The sequence below is a fragment of the Calidris pugnax genome, unplaced genomic scaffold, assembly GCF_001431845.1.
Source record: "Calidris pugnax isolate Ruff unplaced genomic scaffold, ASM143184v1 scaffold806, whole genome shotgun sequence".
NCBI classification, from domain to species: Eukaryota; Metazoa; Chordata; class Aves; order Charadriiformes; family Scolopacidae; genus Calidris; species Calidris pugnax.
In genome coordinates, this window is record NW_015092240.1 from 947,572 (window position 1) to 968,493 (window position 20,922).

General features: G+C 37.9%; 1 protein-coding gene across 1 annotated transcript in view; it reads right to left on the reverse strand.

Moving 5' to 3' along the window:
- GABRG1 (gamma-aminobutyric acid (GABA) A receptor, gamma 1) overlaps positions 1-20,922 on the reverse strand; it is a 55,578-nt gene that overhangs the window by 12,574 nt on the left and 22,082 nt on the right. Inside the window, exons 3-4 of the mRNA XM_014962312.1 lie at positions 17,595-17,662; positions 1,748-1,968 (exon numbers count right to left, since the gene is read on the reverse strand). Of these exons, the coding sequence (XP_014817798.1) occupies positions 1,748-1,968; positions 17,595-17,662 (289 nt within the window). The remainder of the gene's footprint in view (positions 1-1,747; positions 1,969-17,594; positions 17,663-20,922) is intronic.

A 20,922-nucleotide genomic window follows, 5' to 3' on the forward strand; every position in this document is an offset into this window, starting at 1 on the left:
GGGGGGGAAGAAAACACTCCACACACATTTCCGAGTAAAACACTAAAATCCCTCTGAAGACGGTTTTCAAGTTTGCCAACTATGGTATATGCATTTTATTGCCTCTGTTTTCCATATTCAACCTTTGGATAGTCAAATGCTTAAAGAAAAAGAAAACAAAACCAAACTTTCATTGGAAGCAACACAACTAGATCTGGATTCACTGGTGGGTGCAATGGACAGACCAAGGACTACCCTCAGAGGAGACTCAGTAAACCTGACTAACAGAATTACTACATCTGCTCCTGAATTACCGAGGGGGAAAGAGTGGTGGTACAGGGGAGCCCGCGAACCTGGAACACTGTCAGATCCTATTATTGTTCCTTCAATAATCAACATATGAACATCTCAATGTTATTCCATCTTAGGCCAAATTCAGGCCTTATCCTTACCTACACAGATGTTTGCATGTTACAGTGCTGGGGAATATCTGTTCTGCTGTTCTGTTCTATTACTAGCTCATTGCACTTCATAGCTCATACTCTAGCACAGTAATTCTAATTTATTGCTCTGGGAGAGCCCAGGTGGGTTTTTTTGTTGCATTTATCTGTTTCTCTCTCTTAGAGCCTGTTTAAAGCAAATTGTACATTGAAACTCAATGGACACTGGAATGGTAAAGTCCAAGTAGAATTGTTAGCTACAAAAAGAAAAAAAAATATTAGCATGACAACAGAAGAGGCTTTTTAGAGACTTCTATAAACACCAGCATAATAAATTTTTTAAAAAGTGCTCTTCAGAGATATTTTTATGCTCTCAGATGAAGCGTACTAAGAAAAAATTGAGTGAAGAGAATCCTTTTGAAACATTCTAATTCTTCTTATTTCTGATGCAGAATACTTTTATAAATTGTTCATACAACACAACTAGCCTGCATATGAAAACAGCATAAATGACTGAAAAGAAAGCAATTAAAAGGTGCTACTTTTTGTTTGTTATTTTAAACTCTTAACAGCAGAATCAGATTTATGGCATCCTCTGCATAGGCTGCTTCTTGATCAGCTCATTATTTATTGCACGATTTTTTAGCCACATTTAAAAATATAACTGAGAGATTACACTAAAATACTTTCTGTAGATGACAGCCTTCCAAGAACTTTTTAAAAAGTGACTCAAAGATCAGTATGGATAGCCTAGATGGAAAGCTTAAAAACAGCCCAAGCATCCCCCATTTGCCAAGAAGAATTATCACCAACATGTTTGCTTATGCATAATTTGGATGAACAGATTTGTTGATTTCAATAGCTTGCAAGGGTAAACATGTTAAAAAGTAACGCAGGACTGGGGCCTTAGCTTTAATCAAGCTTCTTATGATTCTTATTATCTGAAGCATTTAATATTTTATTTACAGAATATAATTTGGTGGATATTAGATACTGACATATTTAGAACAGAAAGTCTGCAATACATTAGTGACAGACCACCATGGTACTATATGCTATATAACATCTTATTTTTTTAATCTTGCCTGTACCTAAATGGTTACAATTTGCTATCCTTTTCAATTGTCTTTTCTCAATTGTACAGGCAATATATTTCAATACTATTAACTTCACATTTTTCATGATAAAATAATCTTTTTATCTCCTTTAGTGAACCCCTTGCAAATTCTTGTGTTCCACAACAAAAGAGTTGCCAAGGATTTGATACATATTCATTATTTTTATATTCCTGGTCATAACAATTTTATTTTTTTCTAATAAAAACCCACCTTAGGGTGTATAATACTCTTCCATCGCTCCAGATTCGAAGCAAACGATTTGGAGTTGTAATCCAGTGAGCATCAGATTTCCTTGAGTTCCGGAAGAAAGTGTCTGGGATCCAAATTTTTCCAACCATATTGCTATTAAGCATAAGCACCTTCATTGAGCTGTTAAATTTTAGACGACTGTCATACCAAGTCTGGGCAAAAATTATATCTATAGTGTATTCCTAAAAACAGAGAAACAAAAATATCTATTTATATGTTTACTGAAATCTGCAAGCCAACAATTTTCAATTCATATATAAATCTGAGGCCACTCCTCTATTCTTTTTTGTGTCACCATTCGCATAGCACACAGCAGCTTGTAAACCCAAACAGAGAAATTATAGGCTGATGAAAGACACACACAGCCTTCTGTTGCTACCTCCTCTCCCCTGGCACGTATTGATTAGTTAAGGAAGAGGAGACACGATGGGATCTTGGAGGTCCCCACACGGTGCCACCACGTGTGGTGGCACTAGACAGAAATTTAAGGACAACCGTAACCCTTCAGGGATAAACTATGTTTTTTAAGACAAAGAGCCTACATCTCTGAAGAAGCAAATCAAATAAACTTTAAATATTTTTCCCCAAACTTTACAACATGCAATTTAAGATCCTTCAAGAAATTTCAAATTTTGAAAAATTCATGAATGTGCGGGAAGTAAACATCGCAGTTTGCAGAACTGTCTGTTACCATCTGCCTCATATATCTACCTACGTACACGTAGTAGTATACGTGATCATCATCAGGGAGGAAACTTCCCCTAAAGCAATTCCACTTTACTTATCAAAGCCTCAAGAAAGTTCCATTTGTGGTAGAAAGTAAAATTCCTCAGTAGACTTATGGCCAGAAAATAAAGGTAAAAAAAATAAAATAAATAAATAAAAGGAAAACCCACAGCCTTTTAATGAGACAACTCTTGACACAGTGAAACTTGAGGGAGATAAACATTACAGATGTAATGAAATACTGGTTTTGAAGGAATCCAGCCAGTTGTTGCTGCTTTCCAGAGAGAGAAGCAAAGCAGCAGCCTCTTCTCTGTTGTATCTGTCACAGCTCCAGACTATGGCTCTGACCTTAAAGGCAACAGTATCTCTACTTGATGGCATATGTCATCTTTCTTGCAGTCCCCCAAGAGGGCTCCGATGAGCTCCTCTGCAGGGTAAAAGAGCTGGGGACCAGACTTAGGCACTTGGTGTTGGCTGTTCAGCTCTCAGTCTTGGGGAAGAGAGGGGACAGTGGTTCAAACTGTTGCTTGAGCCAAAGGGCTCACTACTAGTTTCCTTGGTCAATAAAAATGCACAGTGCACAGAGTAAATTCTGTTTTTTAAATAAAATAAAAGTGGAAGGCATTGCTGGTTGCAGTGGGGGGGGTTTGTTCACTTTACTTTTAGATAATCACGGCAGCCAACTGTGCGAATCACAGACTCCACACTCATTTCTGCAACAGATACCACCCATCTTCCAGGAAAGTTTGTGAAATCTGGCATCTCATCCTTGAGAAGTGCCAAGGCAGATTTTCCAAGACTACTTAAATCTCTCTCAATTTTCCCACCTCTCCAGGTGGGAGAAGAACAGGTTCAGGAAATAGATATGTAAGAGGGAGGCTTGCCCTTGCTCTGTGATGTATGGCTGATAAATTAGCACCTGGACTGTGGTAACTCAGTCACTCTCAAAGGTCTATAATTCAAAAGTCAAATAACTAGTGTATGAGGTAAACACCGGAGGGACAGAGGGAACAAAAGGACTAATCAAAAAAGCATTTTAGAGATTACTTTGCTCCAAATCTCTCCTTATTCCTTGAGGGGCACTGCCATCAGAGGAAGATTCTGCAGGTCAAAACAAGCCCTTGATTATTTTATTTCTGTAAACAAAATTCAAGACACCTATGAAAATCCAGGGCCTGTTTAACCTTAAAATTCAGTTTTCTGTGCTCATCTATGTATTGATTATAACTGGAAAGGAAGCTTGCCTCACTCTAGTGTAAATGAAAGCCTGAGGCAGTGCACCAGAAAAGTGTTTTAAGGGCTTAAATGGAACAGAATGAACAAAGATTTACGTGTTGCCTTTACAGTACAAATAGGAGGGGGAAAAAAAAAAAGTCAGTGAGGGAAATCAACAGACACGACCAAACATATGAAAAGAGCAGACTGTCTGAGTTTGTAGGTGCTACTTTAAGCAGCCACTTCGCAGTAACACTACATTGTCTGAGAAAAAGAAATGTATCAAAGTGTCACTACAGTCAAATCCACCCAAAGCAAGAAAACTCAGGTTTTCATAGAATACCAACCACCCTAACAAATTAAGATAAAAAAGAAAGAGGAGCTCACAGATTATTTTGAAAACATAAAGCAAAGGAACAACCAAATACCTTTCAGTATTAAATGTTTTTATCATACTCATGTATTACAGGTGTTGTTTAAAGAACTTTTTGAAAAAAAAAAAAAAAGAAAAAAAAAAAAAAAGAAAAAAAAAAAAAAAGAAAAAAAAAAAAAAAGAAAAAAAAAAGAAACTTTGTTAAAATTCTTCATGGTATGTTTATCACTGTTCAAAAAGAATCCAATACATATCACACAAATATATGTTCATATCATATGAATGTATGTTTAATATCATAAAATTAGTAACTACTTGTTTCCTTGCTGAATATATAACAAGAGATCCATTTGCTAGCCTCTCATCACATACCTGTAGAGGGTAGTCCTCCATTTGTAAACTGACACTTCAGCACCCAGACATCTCCTTCTCCCTCAGGGGTCAGCATAATCCTGCTATTCATCCCACCTGAAAAATGTGGACTTGCAGCCTTATGGTGGGTGGCAGCAGCAGTTCATCCTCCTCTTCAGCAGGGAATCCAGAGTCAGTTCTCTCTGATTTCTCCCAATAACATTTGTTCCATTTCTGACATCTGCCTTGGTGGACGTTGCTACCTACTTCTTCAGCATGTCTATTTTCCTATGCCTCCCTAAGAACCCTCTGACTTTGAGGGTCCATAATACACCCTGAAGCTGCATATATTCTTCACGCAACTCATCTCACATGGGATCACATTTTCAACCCATTATACCTATACTGTCTTTCACTCAGATGAACTTCAACATAATGTCCAAGCACATACATGTACTCCCATTTTAGAGGTGCAAGACGTGAAAATGGGAGTCAAATGTATAGGAGGAGGCCGAGTGGCATAGGTCCAAAGAGATCCCAAGTGGTCACCAAGCATAGGTAAACGTATAGGATGATCAGACAACTAAGAGCATGCAGCTGTGGCACTGTAGACCTTGAGAGCAATAACCTGAAAGGAAAACTGCTAGGGGGATTATCAAGAAAATTGGATTCTTTCTGAAATAGTTTTGAAATGAGCCTGAAGTTTTCAGATTTTATGGATTCACACACTCAATTCCCTTAAATTTCCACCTCCTGAAAAATATTTCCTATTTCCTTAAAGAAGGATCCCTGAAATTCGTTGAAAATGAGGTACAAAAATCACTATACTGTCTTTTCTGGGAGTATTTGTTTCCAAACAAGATGAATAAAAGCCCTATCTTTGTTTAGGCACCATATGAGCAAGCACAACAGCAGTCAGATTTATACAATATTCTTTTCGTGCCACAAATCTTTCTGAGTTTCTACTTTGTTTTCCTTGTTTTTTTACAAAAAGTTAAAATTAACACTCTTATCAGTACTTTTATTAGCCTTTCATAAAACTCACCATTCCACGCCACTGTTGTCGTGTAACCATAAAAATTCGTTTACTGCTCTTTCTTTCAAATGAAACTAATGATAAAATAGCCATGCAGAATAAAATGGAATCAATCCATGGCTGCGTTAGTCACAGCGATAGCAAAATGGATGCTTATTCATATTTAGCCTCACAGGGTTCAATAACCATGGCACACATTAGCTCATATTTGGCATTTGATTAGAGCACTGAACTCTTTTTTTGCACAGCTGGCATAAAGAGCCCACCTGCCTAATTATTTACAGATAACTGCAATCCTCCTCCATCTCTTTCCTCTTTAAAAGATCATAACAAACTCCAAAGGCTGGGAACACAGCAACTAATCAGAGATTACCATTAAAGGGCCAGGCAGTGAACAAACTGTGAATATTGACAAGCAGGTGTAGTCTGAGAGAAAATCATTTAATAAATAAAAGCAATTACTTCAAATAAAGCATTAACAACTATTGTATGGGAATAAATGGAATCCTCAACATCAGTTTCATTGTCATGCACAGTTCAATTACGGTCAGACGTGAAAATGGGCCAGTGGATTGCTTTTTTTATTGGAAAGCTGTGAAAGAAAGGGAGGCAGATACCATCCTACACCATTGTTTCTCAGTGCAAACCACATCACACAAATTTCAACATAATATATCAATAAGGATGAAAAAAATCTCACAAAGCAGAAAAAACCCCACATTTGTCTTGGATATTTTGCCTGGCAGACTCACAACTGATTTGATATTCCACAGTAAAAAGTGTGGAGAAGTCAAGCAATGGGTAGCTAAATTGTTGGCTGGATTATGTTAACTGCAACAATTTTTGTTTAAGAACAGGAAAAAAGTGGCCTAGTTTTCTGAGGCCAGACACAAAAGGAATGAAAATTCCCAAAATCGAACTCAGAACTAAAAAATCAGGTCAGTGAACTACAGGCCTGCCATACAGTTCATTACCAGTGAATTTCAGAGAACAATGAATAAAAACATACTCCTGTCATTTCATCTTTGCTCAGAAACCCACCCCAGCTTTTCCCCCCATGTTGAAAATTTCGCCTGAAGGTCACCTCGAGTTTTCTGGAGTGCAAAAAGGTAATTCAGAAATCTGTTTCATAAGGAGCCTCTGAACCCAGTTCAATTACCAAATGTGACATATCTTGACGCTCAGATAACTGAATAAGTTGAAGTTATTCCCCCTGTGTTTCTTCATTCTATCCAGCTTTCCCTAAACTGGAACTTTATGTGAGGTAGGTGGGGAATTCTTCAGAAAAAAATGATGAAGGGAAAACTAAATAATACACTCTACCAACCTATACGTTTTGACATTAAGAGATGTGATTTTATATCAAAGATTCTGTCTGGTTAGCTGATTATGAGGTTTAAACAACAAAGGAAGTCATAGACAAAACTGGTGACCACATGCTTTCCTAAGAGTTAAGCACCAAATAAAGCATCTCTATTAGCCAATTTATCTTCATCTTGCCAGTGTGCTGTTAATAAACACTTGTAACCTTTATATTTTCCCTCACCCAAATATCTCTGGAGCTCAATAAGGAGCTATTAAGTAATTTATTAAAACACTTAACCTATCTTTCATTTATAACTAGTCCTAACAAAACATCTAAAATGTAGCTGCTCTCCCTGTTGGGTTACTTTAAAAGCCCTTTAGAAAGATTTTTGAGTTGTTTCAGGACCAGCAATGGTTTCAGTGCTTTCATGGCTGGGACTGAAGCAAAAGTAAAATTTCTTGTTTTGGTAAACCATTCTAGTTTGCTCATGAGAGCAATCTAAACCTAGTGACTTTAGGGTGACATCTAAAAGATCCAACAAATCACAATGATTCTGACATGTATCCGTAATATTACATTAATGGTACTGCAGCTGTGGAAGAGGTGGGGGCTGCAGGAAACACACTGAACAGAAGTGCACAGCATCTGCTCCCAGAGTCTTTTAACCAGTCGGATTGTTATAATTGAACAGATAATTACACTGGAAGATGTTATGAGAACATATGCATGGGGTAAGTGGAAGCATGGCAAATCACATCTACAGAAGGTGAGGGAGTACAGCAAGACCTACATATACAGAAAAATTTCTGTCTTCACATCATAATTTGGCATCTGTGCTTATCCAGTCCTTATTTTGAACATGCAAAGTGACAGATGTAAACAACAATACGAATAAAAGGCAAGATTTATTTCAATGCTTTGTAGATTAGAAACTGTAATTAAAATCTTGCCAATAGTCAAAAGATTAGCTAGGAAAGTAACTAAAGCACTTCAGCAAATCTCTGCTTTTATTTGATCAGCTTAGACTTTGGGCATTTGAAGAGCACATAAGGAGAGGAAGTAGATCTATATAAATTACCGCACCGAAAATGATGCAAAAAGGTTTTAGTTTGCTTTTCATTTGCAGCTTGAACATTCCAGCCACTGCCACTCATAAAAAACTACTAAACTACAGAAAGAACCAGAGAAGAAAACTCAGAACAAAAAAAATAAGCCATAAATACATGCATATATATTAAAAAGTGGATGAGTGGATACTGGTATGGACCAAGGGTTCAGCTTCAAGGTTGTCAATAGTGATTTATCAACTCCATTAACTGCACTTTCTAAATTCTGCAGCTACATTTACCTTCCTGTAACTAGAGGTAATCAAGCAGTTAAAATGGGTCCTATAAACAACTTCAGTGACAAAGCTGCACATTACTCAAGCATACATAGTTTTCTACAGTTGCCTTTTATAAATAAAGTCTCAAACACAATGCTTCACCTTTCAGTATGGTGCAACTGCTTTTAAAGCAAGATTAATTGCACAGTTACTGTTTGCTCTTTTATTTCCATGGTTTTCCTGTCACACTTTGAAATCTCAACACTGATGGCAACAAGACTTATCTGTGTTTGGGTTCTACCCCGCACCTCCTGTTAGATACATGATCCTACATGAAATACAGCACTCCTATTAGTTTAGCTTTCTGTTTGATGAGGCAGTCATGAAACTCCAAACATCAATCATCTGCTACACTAAAGACATAAGAGCATGGACAACTGTCAAGAACTGCCTTAAAAATGCCTTTACTTATTTACTGGTCCCCAGGGCACAACCCTTTGCATGGATAACCCTCTAAATAGAGATACTACCATTATTCAAAAAGGTGAAATCTCATGCAGCACTTATGGTGTGCCAGTGAAAGACAAACTCCAACATAGTCCAACAAAAAGTGGTTTAGATGTGAATTCTCCATGGTGGTCAAAATAACCACCCAGAATTTACGAGACTTGATGAAATTTAAAATCATACAGCAACAGAACAAAAACAACGAATCATAGAATCATAGAATCGTTTGGGTTGGAAGGAACCTTAAAGATCATCAAGTTTCAACCCCCCTGCCACGGGCAAGGACACCTCCCACCAGACCAGGTTGCTCTAAGCCCCATCCAACCTGGTCTTGAACACCTCCAGGGATGGGGCATCCACAACTTCTCTGGGCAACCTGTGCCAGTGTCTCACCACTCTCACAGTAAAGAATTTGTTCCTGATAGCTAATCTAAATCTACCCTCTTCCAGTTTGAAGCCATTAGCCCTTATCCACTTATCCTTAGCCTTGTAAAAAGTCCCTCTCCAGCTTTGAAGGCCAAGACTAAGAAGCAGGGAAGTTACATTCACTTACCAACAAAAGCACACTGCATTTCTTAATAGCTATTATTCTGTCAGTGCTGTCACCCTTGCTAACAAGGGAATAGGGCAACACTCTCCAGGAGTGAGTCTGCTTCCTTGGCAAACATCTGGAGGTGCTGGTGCAGGGCAGGGCATCCAGACCATTCCCCTGCTTCATAAAGCCAGGGAATAACAGCAGCTTTCCTCCAGAGCACAGCAGCAAAGGCGGCAATGATAACCTGTATGGCAGGAGCTATCGCCAAGGACCCTTTCTATTGCAACAAGCTGCTATAAGCCATTTCTTGTAACAATCAAAGCACATCCCCTGCCTTTCTTCCCGAAACCCAGCTCAAATCTAGGCCAGCAAAATCATTCCCACACCTGGAATGCAGCATCACAAATTTCCATATAGACAGACAGATTAGGAATTAATAACAAAGAACAGGTGTGTAATGCTCTTCAAATTGTTTATCATCTATTTGACGCAGAGATAAGAGGTACAAGACAAAGAACTAAATGTAGCTTGTCTCAGCTGCAGACACAAGGGAGACAACCACAGCAGATGCAGACAGAGACTATCTGGAGAGGATATTAAGGCATCGGAAATAACAACAAACTGTACGACAGAGCACTCAAGCAGTCTGTGCAGTTTCGGGGGGGAAAGCGGGAGTAAAGCACCCTTAAGGTTAGCTTTAGCACAAGTCACTACCTTTACCTTCTCAGTGAAGTGCTATGTGTACTTATATTATTACTCTTGGTTTCGATCATCTCAGATCACAACTGAATTGTGCAGATGCTCGATACTGTTATACGAGATACATGCCCTCTCCAAGAAGCTTATGGTTTGAATTTAACATAAAAGACAAGATTTGGAAAGACAATGAGGACATAAGAAACAGAGAACCCTATACCAGTGAGAAGTACAGGTAGGGATTTTAGCACAACAAAAGCTTAATAGTTTGTGATATTTTGCAGCCTCCGCAGAAAGGAGGGGGGAAAAAAAAAAAAAAAAAGAAAAGGAACATGATGAGAAACAATGCAGCAGCTTTGCAGGCATTTACAGAAAGTTTCTTTCAAGCATAAAGTAGCTTGGGAGAAAGTGGTATGAAAAGTTGAAAGGATAGGAGCAGAAGCAAGTGATAGGAAATGGCCTCTTGGGGGAAAAAAACCAACTAAAAATGGCTGGGGATAAGCTTTGAAGTGCCTTGAAAGTAAACTGTTTATGTGTGAGGTGCAGGGAAAGACGAGAGAGAGGAAGAACCTGAGCAAGAAATGACACAGTAGAAACAATGGAAAATTCTCTCTGTAAGACATCTCTAGATGGTAGGAATGGAGCAAGACTGTAACTGGAGAGGTTACAAAAACATATTATCATAACAACCGGAGTCTGGACAAGACATCCCATGTGAAAGATTAAAAAATAAATAAAAATAAACCCCCTCAAGGTTGCTTTGCAAACAGAATTTGCATGACTCCTACTGAGACCCTACTCCTGGTAGTAAGATCCATCAAATCATAGAAAACTTTGAGATTTCAGTCCTGAATGCCATACAGAGTAATGATTACCCACAGCAACTGACAGAATGGAAGGGGCAAAAAGTGGGAAGATTTAGACATATGATTTATCTACATTGAGCTAACTAAACATTGTGAACAGATGTGAGGGACACAAGGCAATATTTTGGACTGAACAAAAGGAGATACAGACAATAGCAGTTGCTGAGTTTTTGCATTAAACTACCAAGAAGTAGTTGAATGCAGGAGAAGAGAAGGTGACCATGAAAGACATCCTGCACTGAAGCACCAAAGGAGGAGCTTTAAGAAGTACGTTCATATCAACACATAAATAAAGTACTGGGAACACAAGAAAATAAGATACTTGCTCACAGCACACTGACAGACTGACCACAGATAGAAAGACACTTTTCAGAATTGTTTTCTAGCCCCAACCATATTCACAGCTCAGGATTTCTGCTATCTCTTTAACAAATTAGCCTTATGCAAGTACAGAATGCTAACATCTGAAATCTCAGGTAATTCAAAGGCAGTTTGGTTATTGCTCTGGCTGTGGAAGCTAAGAATCTGAAATGATATATAAACTGGATTTCCAACCAGTACACGCTGGCACACGCTACTGATGTCAGGGGAATAAAAGTAATTTTTTTTTTTTCATTATTTATATGAAATCAAAGCCAACTGTGGTTTAAGTGATACAATAGTACTATCCAAAAACAGCATATCCTAAAGCGTGCACTAGTCTACCACAAAATTTAAGAGTGAACCACAACACAAAAAGACTGCAGCCTTAGGTTATAGCATTGCTAAATGGCACACACAAATTTGGGCACATTTTACGGCAAAGAATGTAGATTTTTATGGTGGCCAGTTTAGAACCTTAACCACCTGTCCTGACTTCATATCTATTAAGGGACAACCACTAAAGTGCAGCTGAGACTAGGACAAGTACGAATGCTGTTAAAAGTGGGGGCTGAAAAGATGCCTGCACTCTGGTTTGATTCCAGAAAGCTACCATGACATTTTTTCTGTCATACAAAGGCTAGCTTTTCCCTCATCCCTCACCATTCCCTTCAAAATGATCATAGAAATTGGGAGTGACACAGGGACTGCTGTTCTGAGCCAGTATGAGGAGAATGTTGCCTGTACTTGGCCAATTCCCCTGAAATCAAACAGGGCAGGCTTAGAGCTACCTTGCAATAGCACTAGGCAAACTAGCTGCCTGCAAGAGCCAGACTAATCAATTTAAGCTAATTTTTTTTTCAGAATAAAACAGAAAGCATTCATGAAATTGTATTTGTGAAGTATTACTCAAGTTCCTAGAGCTGGTAAAATAAGAAATACTAACAGCCATATGGTTTTTGACACTTAAAATATATTTCATAAAACCGCAAAAACAATGCTCAAGCCTGCTGAAGGAATATTTACTCAGCTGCTGTAAATGAACTCTATGTCCATCAATCTCTAACATTCACCTGAGTAACAGTCAATTAACTCTGATCACTTGCAGTGCTGACAGGCACTAAAATTATTGGAATCTATCTTTCCTAATCAAAATAAAAGAGCAAATTGGGAAAATAATTATTATTCTAGCTTACTCCAAAGGAGATGCTGTACAATAAAAACCAGGTAATATTCATAGACTTGCTGGTACTTTTGTGCTGATTTACGAACAAATATTCCCACCATTTTGAAGAGAATTGAACCAGTTTGCATAAAATACATGCACTTGACTCTCTGAAAATTTGCAGTGCTTGCACACTGAACACACACAACCGTATGAAACCTGGGCAGGAGTACATTCTTCACACTCTTCCTCTCACTCTGCTCACAGAGACAATGGCACTCCTTAAAACGGTCATCTTCTAACATGAAAGCAATCCCAACCTCCAGAAAAAACTTCAAATGCAGTTCAGAAACCACTGCAAGCCCTATCAAGCAGTGTTCACCCCGTCCTGAAATATTACTATACACTGCAGCGTTTGGATAACACTGTAATGTATTATGTTTATGTTTCTGGTATGGAACTAAGTTCACTTAGACACAGGTGTCTGTAACAGACAGACAGGGAGAGAGAGGGGGAGTGTTCATATTTTTTCCTTTTATACACTTCTTTCTTTGGATTTTTTTTCCTATATTGTTTGTTAAATCCCTAAGTCAACATGACTTGGTTCACACATAAACTAAAAATACATGCTTCAGTATGTTTCAGCACCTTCTTAATTCCAGCATCTATTTCTGTCTCTAAGACTCCTCTTTCCTTTATGCTAATTACTATGTATTCAGTAACAAAACATTTAATATTATTCAAAAAAAAGAGTTAAAGAGTCACTGGTTTACAAAGTAATGCACACAAACAGCGTACATCTTTGAGTACTGGATTTCAGGGTAGCTTTCAGATAATGTATCTTTGGGTCATGATTACTCATATTCTAGTATGCTTAATGTAAATTACCTGGCACTGTAAAGTAAGAGTACAAAACCTTCAATACAAACTTAGTGACTAGTAGAATAAGTGCAGTGACACACCTGACCACAAAGCATCCTCCACAGATACAGTAACATTGAGGAATCTGTATTAGGACACTGATCATGTTGACACTTGAATACCTTAAAAAAATTTAAAAAGCCTGCTGCTAGTTACTGCAACTTGAGAATGAAACAGAATTTAGAAGCTAAAGGATACTTAAAATTCACCATCAGCACATTCTACACAAAGTCATAAATGGTACAATATGGCAGGAAAAATTGTATCCTAACAGTGTCTGGGCCATGCAGTCCGTGCACCAAAGCAGCACATTGTGTATTCAGGGAATATCTAATTTGCTCAGTGGTTTATCTATCTTGTTAAAATAAGAGTGCTAGGCTTCAAAGTATGGCCTTCAGCTGGTGGCCAGAGTAGCCTTCAATTGGTAACTGGCAAAGATCATGCAACAAAAGCTAAATCATCCTCAGAAGAGACAGAAATGTTGAGAAATAACAACAAAAATGGAACTGCATCAGTGAAGTGCAGTCCTAGAAATTTATCCTACAATTTTCAGTCTGGATCTTCTAACACCAAGTTCCATTAATAAATACAAAAGCTGAACAGAGAAGATCATCTGCATCCACAACAAGGGAAGACAAAAATATGTGGTTTTCAAACACTGAAATAGTAACGATAACATAATGTTTCAAAATATTAAATCACAACTTAAAAACACATGAAGAAGCAAAGGAATTTTAAAATGTAATTTTGTTTCTGCAAACATACATATTTATATATGTGTACACTTACACAGAGACGGATATAGACAGACAGGTGGAGCATTTTCTTTTGGCTAGATTTTAATCTGCCTATCAGTCCTGATGCCTAGGCGTCTCTATGGAAATCATCTGCCTCTTTCTAACTCTTTCCCCATTTTTGTTACTTGAGTATTGCTCCACTATTTAATCTATGAAACTCAATTAAATAGACATTAAGGACAGGGAAAGTATAAAATTTCGCTTTGCTCTTCATTTTTGACACAATGATGCAATGCTGCTTCTTGCTTAAGGAACTGCTCCTGGATTCCTTCTCTAAAAATTTCTTTCACTTGGGGTAGCAGTCTTTTATTGTCATGAGAGTTTTGATCAAACAGAAGTTGCAAGATCAGATATTTGCTTAGTTAAAGGAAGGTTAAAATTCCTTGGAGGGCTGCCATGCCTCTCCCAACCCACTGAACTGCAGACTCATGTGGTCTTATCAAGCCACAAAAGCTGTGGCACTGGCACAGTTCTCCCCTGGACCCCTTGGGACAGCAATAGCACAAAACATTATGTATTTATGAACATATAGGGTTTGGGGGATGAATACAGGGCAGAGGAAGCTAATGAGGTCGCAGTCAACATGGAAAAACATGCATTTCTACACAGGGACAACACATCAGGCTCTGCTACTTATACCACCAAAGAGTGTTTTTTTTCATCTTGGCCATAGTTTGGAAGGAAAGAGAAAGATAGTAAGAGCGTAGTACATCTACATTAAGTGCCCAACTGAATGAGATTCTACACAGAGGTAAAGCAGGCTCTAAATATTCATCACATGTCTACATTCTGCTAAGAAATCCCTAGACCACTGCAGAGCTATTGAAGATCAAGACTTTGGCCATAAGAATGTACTTATCTGCATTTTACATGACTGTTGCACAATGCATAGCATAGGTTAGCTCTAAAAGACAGATTCAAAAATCTTTAGACTTAATGAGTATTAGAAGCTTAAACACTCCACTGATCCAGACACTTATTAAAAAAGTTTACTCAGATTACAGATGCCTCAAGAGATCACAGGCTGTAGAAAAATATCTCTTAAATATGGGTTGTCTATATTGTCTAGAATTTTGTGTAGATCTTTGATAAATAGTGAAGGCAAAACACAACAGACTTCAAAACAAATTCTAATGAATGTCATGCATACACTTAAAGTGTCCCTTTTACGGAAGTGAAAGTCTATCAGACAGCAAAAGGAAAACAGACTGAATTATAAAAATAAATCAGTTTCACATGTGTCCTCTGAAGCTTTCAGACAAACATACTCCCTTGATGTGGTGCTTCAGCATCATTCTTAGGAAAAATGCTCTCTATATCATGCCATATTGTATCCAAACTAAATAGTTAAAGGGCATCATTTGCCAGAGTAAATTAACGTATCTGGCAAATGAGTAATCCAATGGGGAATCACAGATATGTGTTCTCACAGCAAGTGATCAAATGAAGGGCTAAGGACAGCCCTTGAAATGGAAGCAATTTTTGGGTTAGCAGTTAACAATCTCAAACAATACTGACTCCAGGGAAACTGCCTTCCTAATGAAATCAACAGCTCACATAAAAAGAGTTTATGGGGTCAAATCTGTAATTATTTTTTTGCTGAGAATGTTGTTTCCCAGATTAAAACCTTTTTTTTTTTGAAACCTTAATCAAATTATTTGCATATATGTATGGTTTTATTTATTTTCACAAACATTTGATTTTTGTAGTCATGTTAGATGCTCTTATGATCCAGATTCCTGGAGTCCAAGCCCAGTGAAAGCAATTGCTCTTTTAAGAAAGTCATAGTGTCCTTAGACTACAATTTAAATTACTAAGTAGTTTAAAAAAAAACAACAAACCATATAATAGTTTTTAAAGTTCTATGTCTTAATGGCATTTACATTATTACCCTTTGATGGCATGCTTCATTATTATCTTTTTTGTTTTAACAGAAGTCAGGAGGTTAGAGAAATAACCGTTCAGTTAATGTACATTATAACTGTTAGGATCCTGCTCTCTAATGAAGTAATTTGCCTTTTCAATATGGTGCTATCCTTACCTTGGACTCAAAGCCAGTATGACTGACTTCTATTAGCGCCATGGCAAGAGCATCACCACTAGGACAGCTCTAGCAGGTGCGGGGAGACCTCTAAACGAGTGATATGAAATAGTTCTGTGGCTGATACACACTTTAAGTGTGGCACATGGCAACGTTGTCTCCCAGGCTCTGGGCTGAGCAAGCAGAAGATAGCTGTGGTATATAGCAGCAGGTTGCCCAGGGGTTGCAGAGACAAGAAGAGGGCATGGGACACGGAGCAGGGCTACCCTGCAAAGCCTGCCACGTGCTGGTTCTTTATAACTGGAAAACTGAAGCTGTAAGCATTTCTCGTTTTCAGTTCCAGTGTATGCAATGCCTACTGGCTACAGGATGAAGGACTCACATTGATTACTGCAAAAGGAAGCCTCTACCATTTGCTATATCCTCCTTACAGGTAGCTGTCTGTCCATCCATTTTGCTTCCACAATAAGTTTCTTCTGAAGAGCATAGGATGGAGAGAAGCAAAAGAGAATGACTGCAGTTGAAGGCAGACAAAACTGAAGACACCACTTACACTAGACATGGAAACGGGAAAGTTTCCCCCACCCCATCACTCTTCTGCTCTTTCATGCATTTCTGTACATACAGCCCTGGCCTGAGACATGGACTTCCCCGCCACAGCCCCAGGTAATGATAACCCTAAGCTTGTTAGACCATTGTGCTGGAATGAATACCCTTTGCAACCGATCTGCCTCATCTGCTTGTGGCACCTTTACCCATAGTATCTAAGTATCATCATTTTTTCCTGCTTGGCTTCCCAGTACTGGAAGTCAATATTCCCTACCCAAGCATGATGACATACGTGTAAATTACAAGATCCTTAATAATAATCTACTGTGCTTACACCAAATGCCCATTGCATACAACACACATAGTGACAGAAAATCTAAGTGATTTAAGAAAAGGCCACAGACTCAACTTCCTCATAAGTGCTATTACTTCAGTGGTGGTACCAAATAGATAGGTCAGATCTCAATAGGTTTACCAGAAACTAGATGAGACTCATTGCTTAACTTCTGAAAAAAACAGCTATGTGTGCTACACACACTCACACACCTGTGCCCACCATCTCTTGCTCTCCCCCTTTCCGGAAGAGGACACATAAGACTAAAGAAAACATGGAGAAAGGAGGACAAAAGAGTCAATTTCAAATTTTTCTATCTATGAATTTGAAAAATAATAAAAAACGCTGCACTGAAAATAGTTTTATTTGCAAATGCCAGGTTAGTTGTTATTTTTCTTAACCTCAAGAGTAGCTCCAGGAAATTATACTGGGCCAGTGAAAATGTTCAACACAAACAAAAAAAAAAGATCTGATACAATGTCCCCTTTGTAACCTCATTTTTTTAAAATAAGAAATATATTTTTTAAATTACAACAATTTCAAATAGAATCTAAACATGTTTCTGCAATAATCACAATCATATCCAACAGCATAAGGATACACTGTAAGAAATAAAGAAGCTTATTTGAATGAGATTAGAATTAGTTCATATTATTAACCCATAGCATCATTCAGATAACATTTGCTGTCAATAATCAGAACTTACCATATTGATTGGGTCAACTGGGCCAATGCTGTTAACATAGACATCTGTTTCAATTACCGTAGTTCTCACTAAACAAAACAGTAACCACAATGATTATATATTAAATTAACTCTGTACATTGTTAGTGTAATTTAACCTATTTACTAAAGTAAGAACAAATCTGATATTCTTTTATTAGATTCAGAATAATTAAATCTCTGGTTTGTTCATTCTGTGAAGGATCATATATGATTTGGCTCTCTTGTTTCACACAAATTGTTAGACTTATCAACATGAATTTTTTATTTCATAATGCAGACTGCGCCTGTGCTTTCTGAACAGATATAACATAGATATAAAAAGTAAAGGAAGGGGAAAAAAACCCAAACCAAAAACTGTCTTCCAACATAAAAATTTAATCAGAAACAGGAAAAAAAAAAATCAGAAAAAATTGCTTGTACAACAAACCATGAGGACTGGAAGCAGATGTATTTATCAGCTGGAAGGAATCAATATGTAGTGCTTTCTGTCAATTCCTACCGAAAACGTGTAACAAAATTAAAATAACTTTTCACCACGGATTTCTTCAATTCAATCAACTATAGCATACCTAAGGATTACTAACGTGTAATTGTTAGCTGTTTGTCCTTTCATCAGCTTGATTAATACACAGCTTCAAATACCAAATTGAAAGCTCCTCAAGTGAAAGTCATTTTGAAGTTGAACAACCCCATATCAATGTGATCTCCAAATTTATTTTTCCTTAAAATGCATAGTGAAACCACTCTCACTGAGCAGACAAAAATTAACTGTTTTAAATATATATTCTCTTACAGAATATACTCTCTTACTTTGTACACTTATAGACAGGCACAGTGTCTAAGTGACTTCCCACAGAAGTCACATCTGAAGTACAGGTACCTCTGTCAATTCTGTTTTTTCTTTCTAACTGGATATAGGGGAAAAAGGTACAAGTGGAAAAGGTCAGGATGCATTTTAACTTCATTAATTTACTAAGCATTTTCTTCTAGCTTGTACTGGAAAGCCAGAATGCGGACACAAGAGGACATATGTCCTAATCCCCACTGGAACGAAGAGGGTTAATAATAAAGCTCTGCTGGATCTTTCTCTCACAATCAGGTACGTTAAAATGAAGCATTTCTGTCCATCTGCAGATGGAAAAGGGGGAAGGTACAAACAAAAAGGCACTTTGATTCATAGGAGAGGGACCCTAGGTCATCAGATTTGATTTCTTTATACTGCAGACCATCAGAGATCGCTTAAGTGTTCTTTAGCAAACCTAAAATCTTAACTAAGAGGATTTTTCAAATCTCAAATATCTAAAACTTGAACAGACATACAAAAAGAAACAGGATATCATTAGCATCATTGCCAGCCACAATGGCAGGCAAGATCCATTTTCTAAATATCCTACGATACCTTTTCCCTGCCAATCTCACTTGGGAGGGTTCCAAATCCGATTACTGGTGTGACCCTGAGCCTGACAGCAAGACACACCACTGAGGCTGCACAAAGGATTTTCTGTACGACCACAGAGCACAGAGTCACTTGATCACCAGCTTGTCCCCAGCATGTTTCACAGAAAGTTTAAACAGACTCTGGAAACCAATTTCTTTCCTGGGAAAAAAAAATAAAAAATAAGTACTTCCTGAGCTGCAGGTGTTTTCAGTGTCTGCTGGGCTCATAAAGGAAGAGGGGCAACACAAGAACTAATATCCACAGATTGAAAAATCAGGGAGAAGGAAAAAAAAAACAAACAACTATAATCCATGTGCGCAGACAAATATGTATAATATCTTTTACATATGCCACACCTCACAAATAGGTATCTTCTTCCTTTAATTCTGCAACCCTGTTTATCTATCTAACAGCAACCCCACTGCTAGACAAGGAGGTGGATCAAAGTGTATCTTGCCTCATTCCTCAAGCAATGCTGAGCCCACTATTTTTTCCCCGTATTAGTAGAAAAGGTTTAATTCTTCTCTGTGTTAGGAAATCTTGTTTTATTCTGAGGTTCAAGTCTTTGACTCCAACTTTCAGCCCTCCCCAGCCATTTTTCGCACCTCTTCTTCAGACACAGGTACCTACACACGGTGGCTAAGGTCACCTCTGAAACTTGCCTACAGTGTGCTGGACAGTTCATGCCTCATACTGCAAATGCAACCTACAGATCATCTGTTCGGCTTCAATTTCTAAAGCTGCTCCATTGTTTCCAGATCCATCTTGAAATGCGGACACCAGGACTGGAAATTTTTGTAACAGTGTTATCAGCGCTGCTTGAACATTTCTAGATTTCTACTCACTGTGTTCCTTTTCAAAAGGGGACTTGTCTCAGGACAACGCTCAGAGATACATATCTAAGATTTTATACTACACAAAATATCTAAGTTTTTCCCTAAATCACTGCTTTACTATCCAGAATCTCTCACCTTGCAATATGACCCCCAGGCTTCCTTCCCTCCACCTCCTGTGTCCTTTTTGTGTCTCCAGTTTTACTGAAGGAGCAAATTATTACGCTGCAGATACAATCTCTCCCTTTCCAGCAGTCTTTGTGTCATCTGCCAACTTTATTACAAAATTAATTGCTGAAATCTTTCAAAACATCATTATTTTTTATCAAGACTTTCCTATGAGACCTACTATAGACACCCCAACCACTGATATTTCCTTATTAACAACTAAATTTTGAGATCTGTCAGTAAGCCAGTTTTTAATGGAGGCTCTGTCAATTTTATGAAACTCCAGCTTGCAGCGAGCAGTACTTGATCTGCCACAAGGGCTCTCCTGTAATGTGCCACAGAGTTCAATTTGCCTTTTCCATACTGCTCTGAGTAAGATTATTAGAGCTATTAAGAGCCAGCAAAGAATCTGAAAATCTGCCTCAGTTGAAATTATTTTAATTGACCCAAATGATCCAGAGAAAAAGATCCAATTCAAGAAGACTGGAAGAGGCTGTTTTGTTATCTAAGACCTTCTGTATGGTACAGAGCAAAGCACTTCTCTGAATGAGAAGAAAGAATTCATTCTTCTCGTATTCTTGAACTAGAAGTGATATGAGTCTATATAAATGACAAATGCTGGAGTAAAATACAGTTTTGATACTCATTTTACATCCATGTAATCACTATTGTTCATTTACTCCTCACAAAGAGCTAACTGAGAAGGTTGTTTTGAGATGTTTCTACAGTGAATATTTCTTATTTTACTCAAAAAATTTGGTATCAGCCTTGAAAACACTGGGAGCAGGAAGAAATCCATTTAAGACATCCTGCGTGAAGTGCAAAACAGTACTGTAAACTTACAGAAGCTTCTAAGGAAGAGGAGAAAG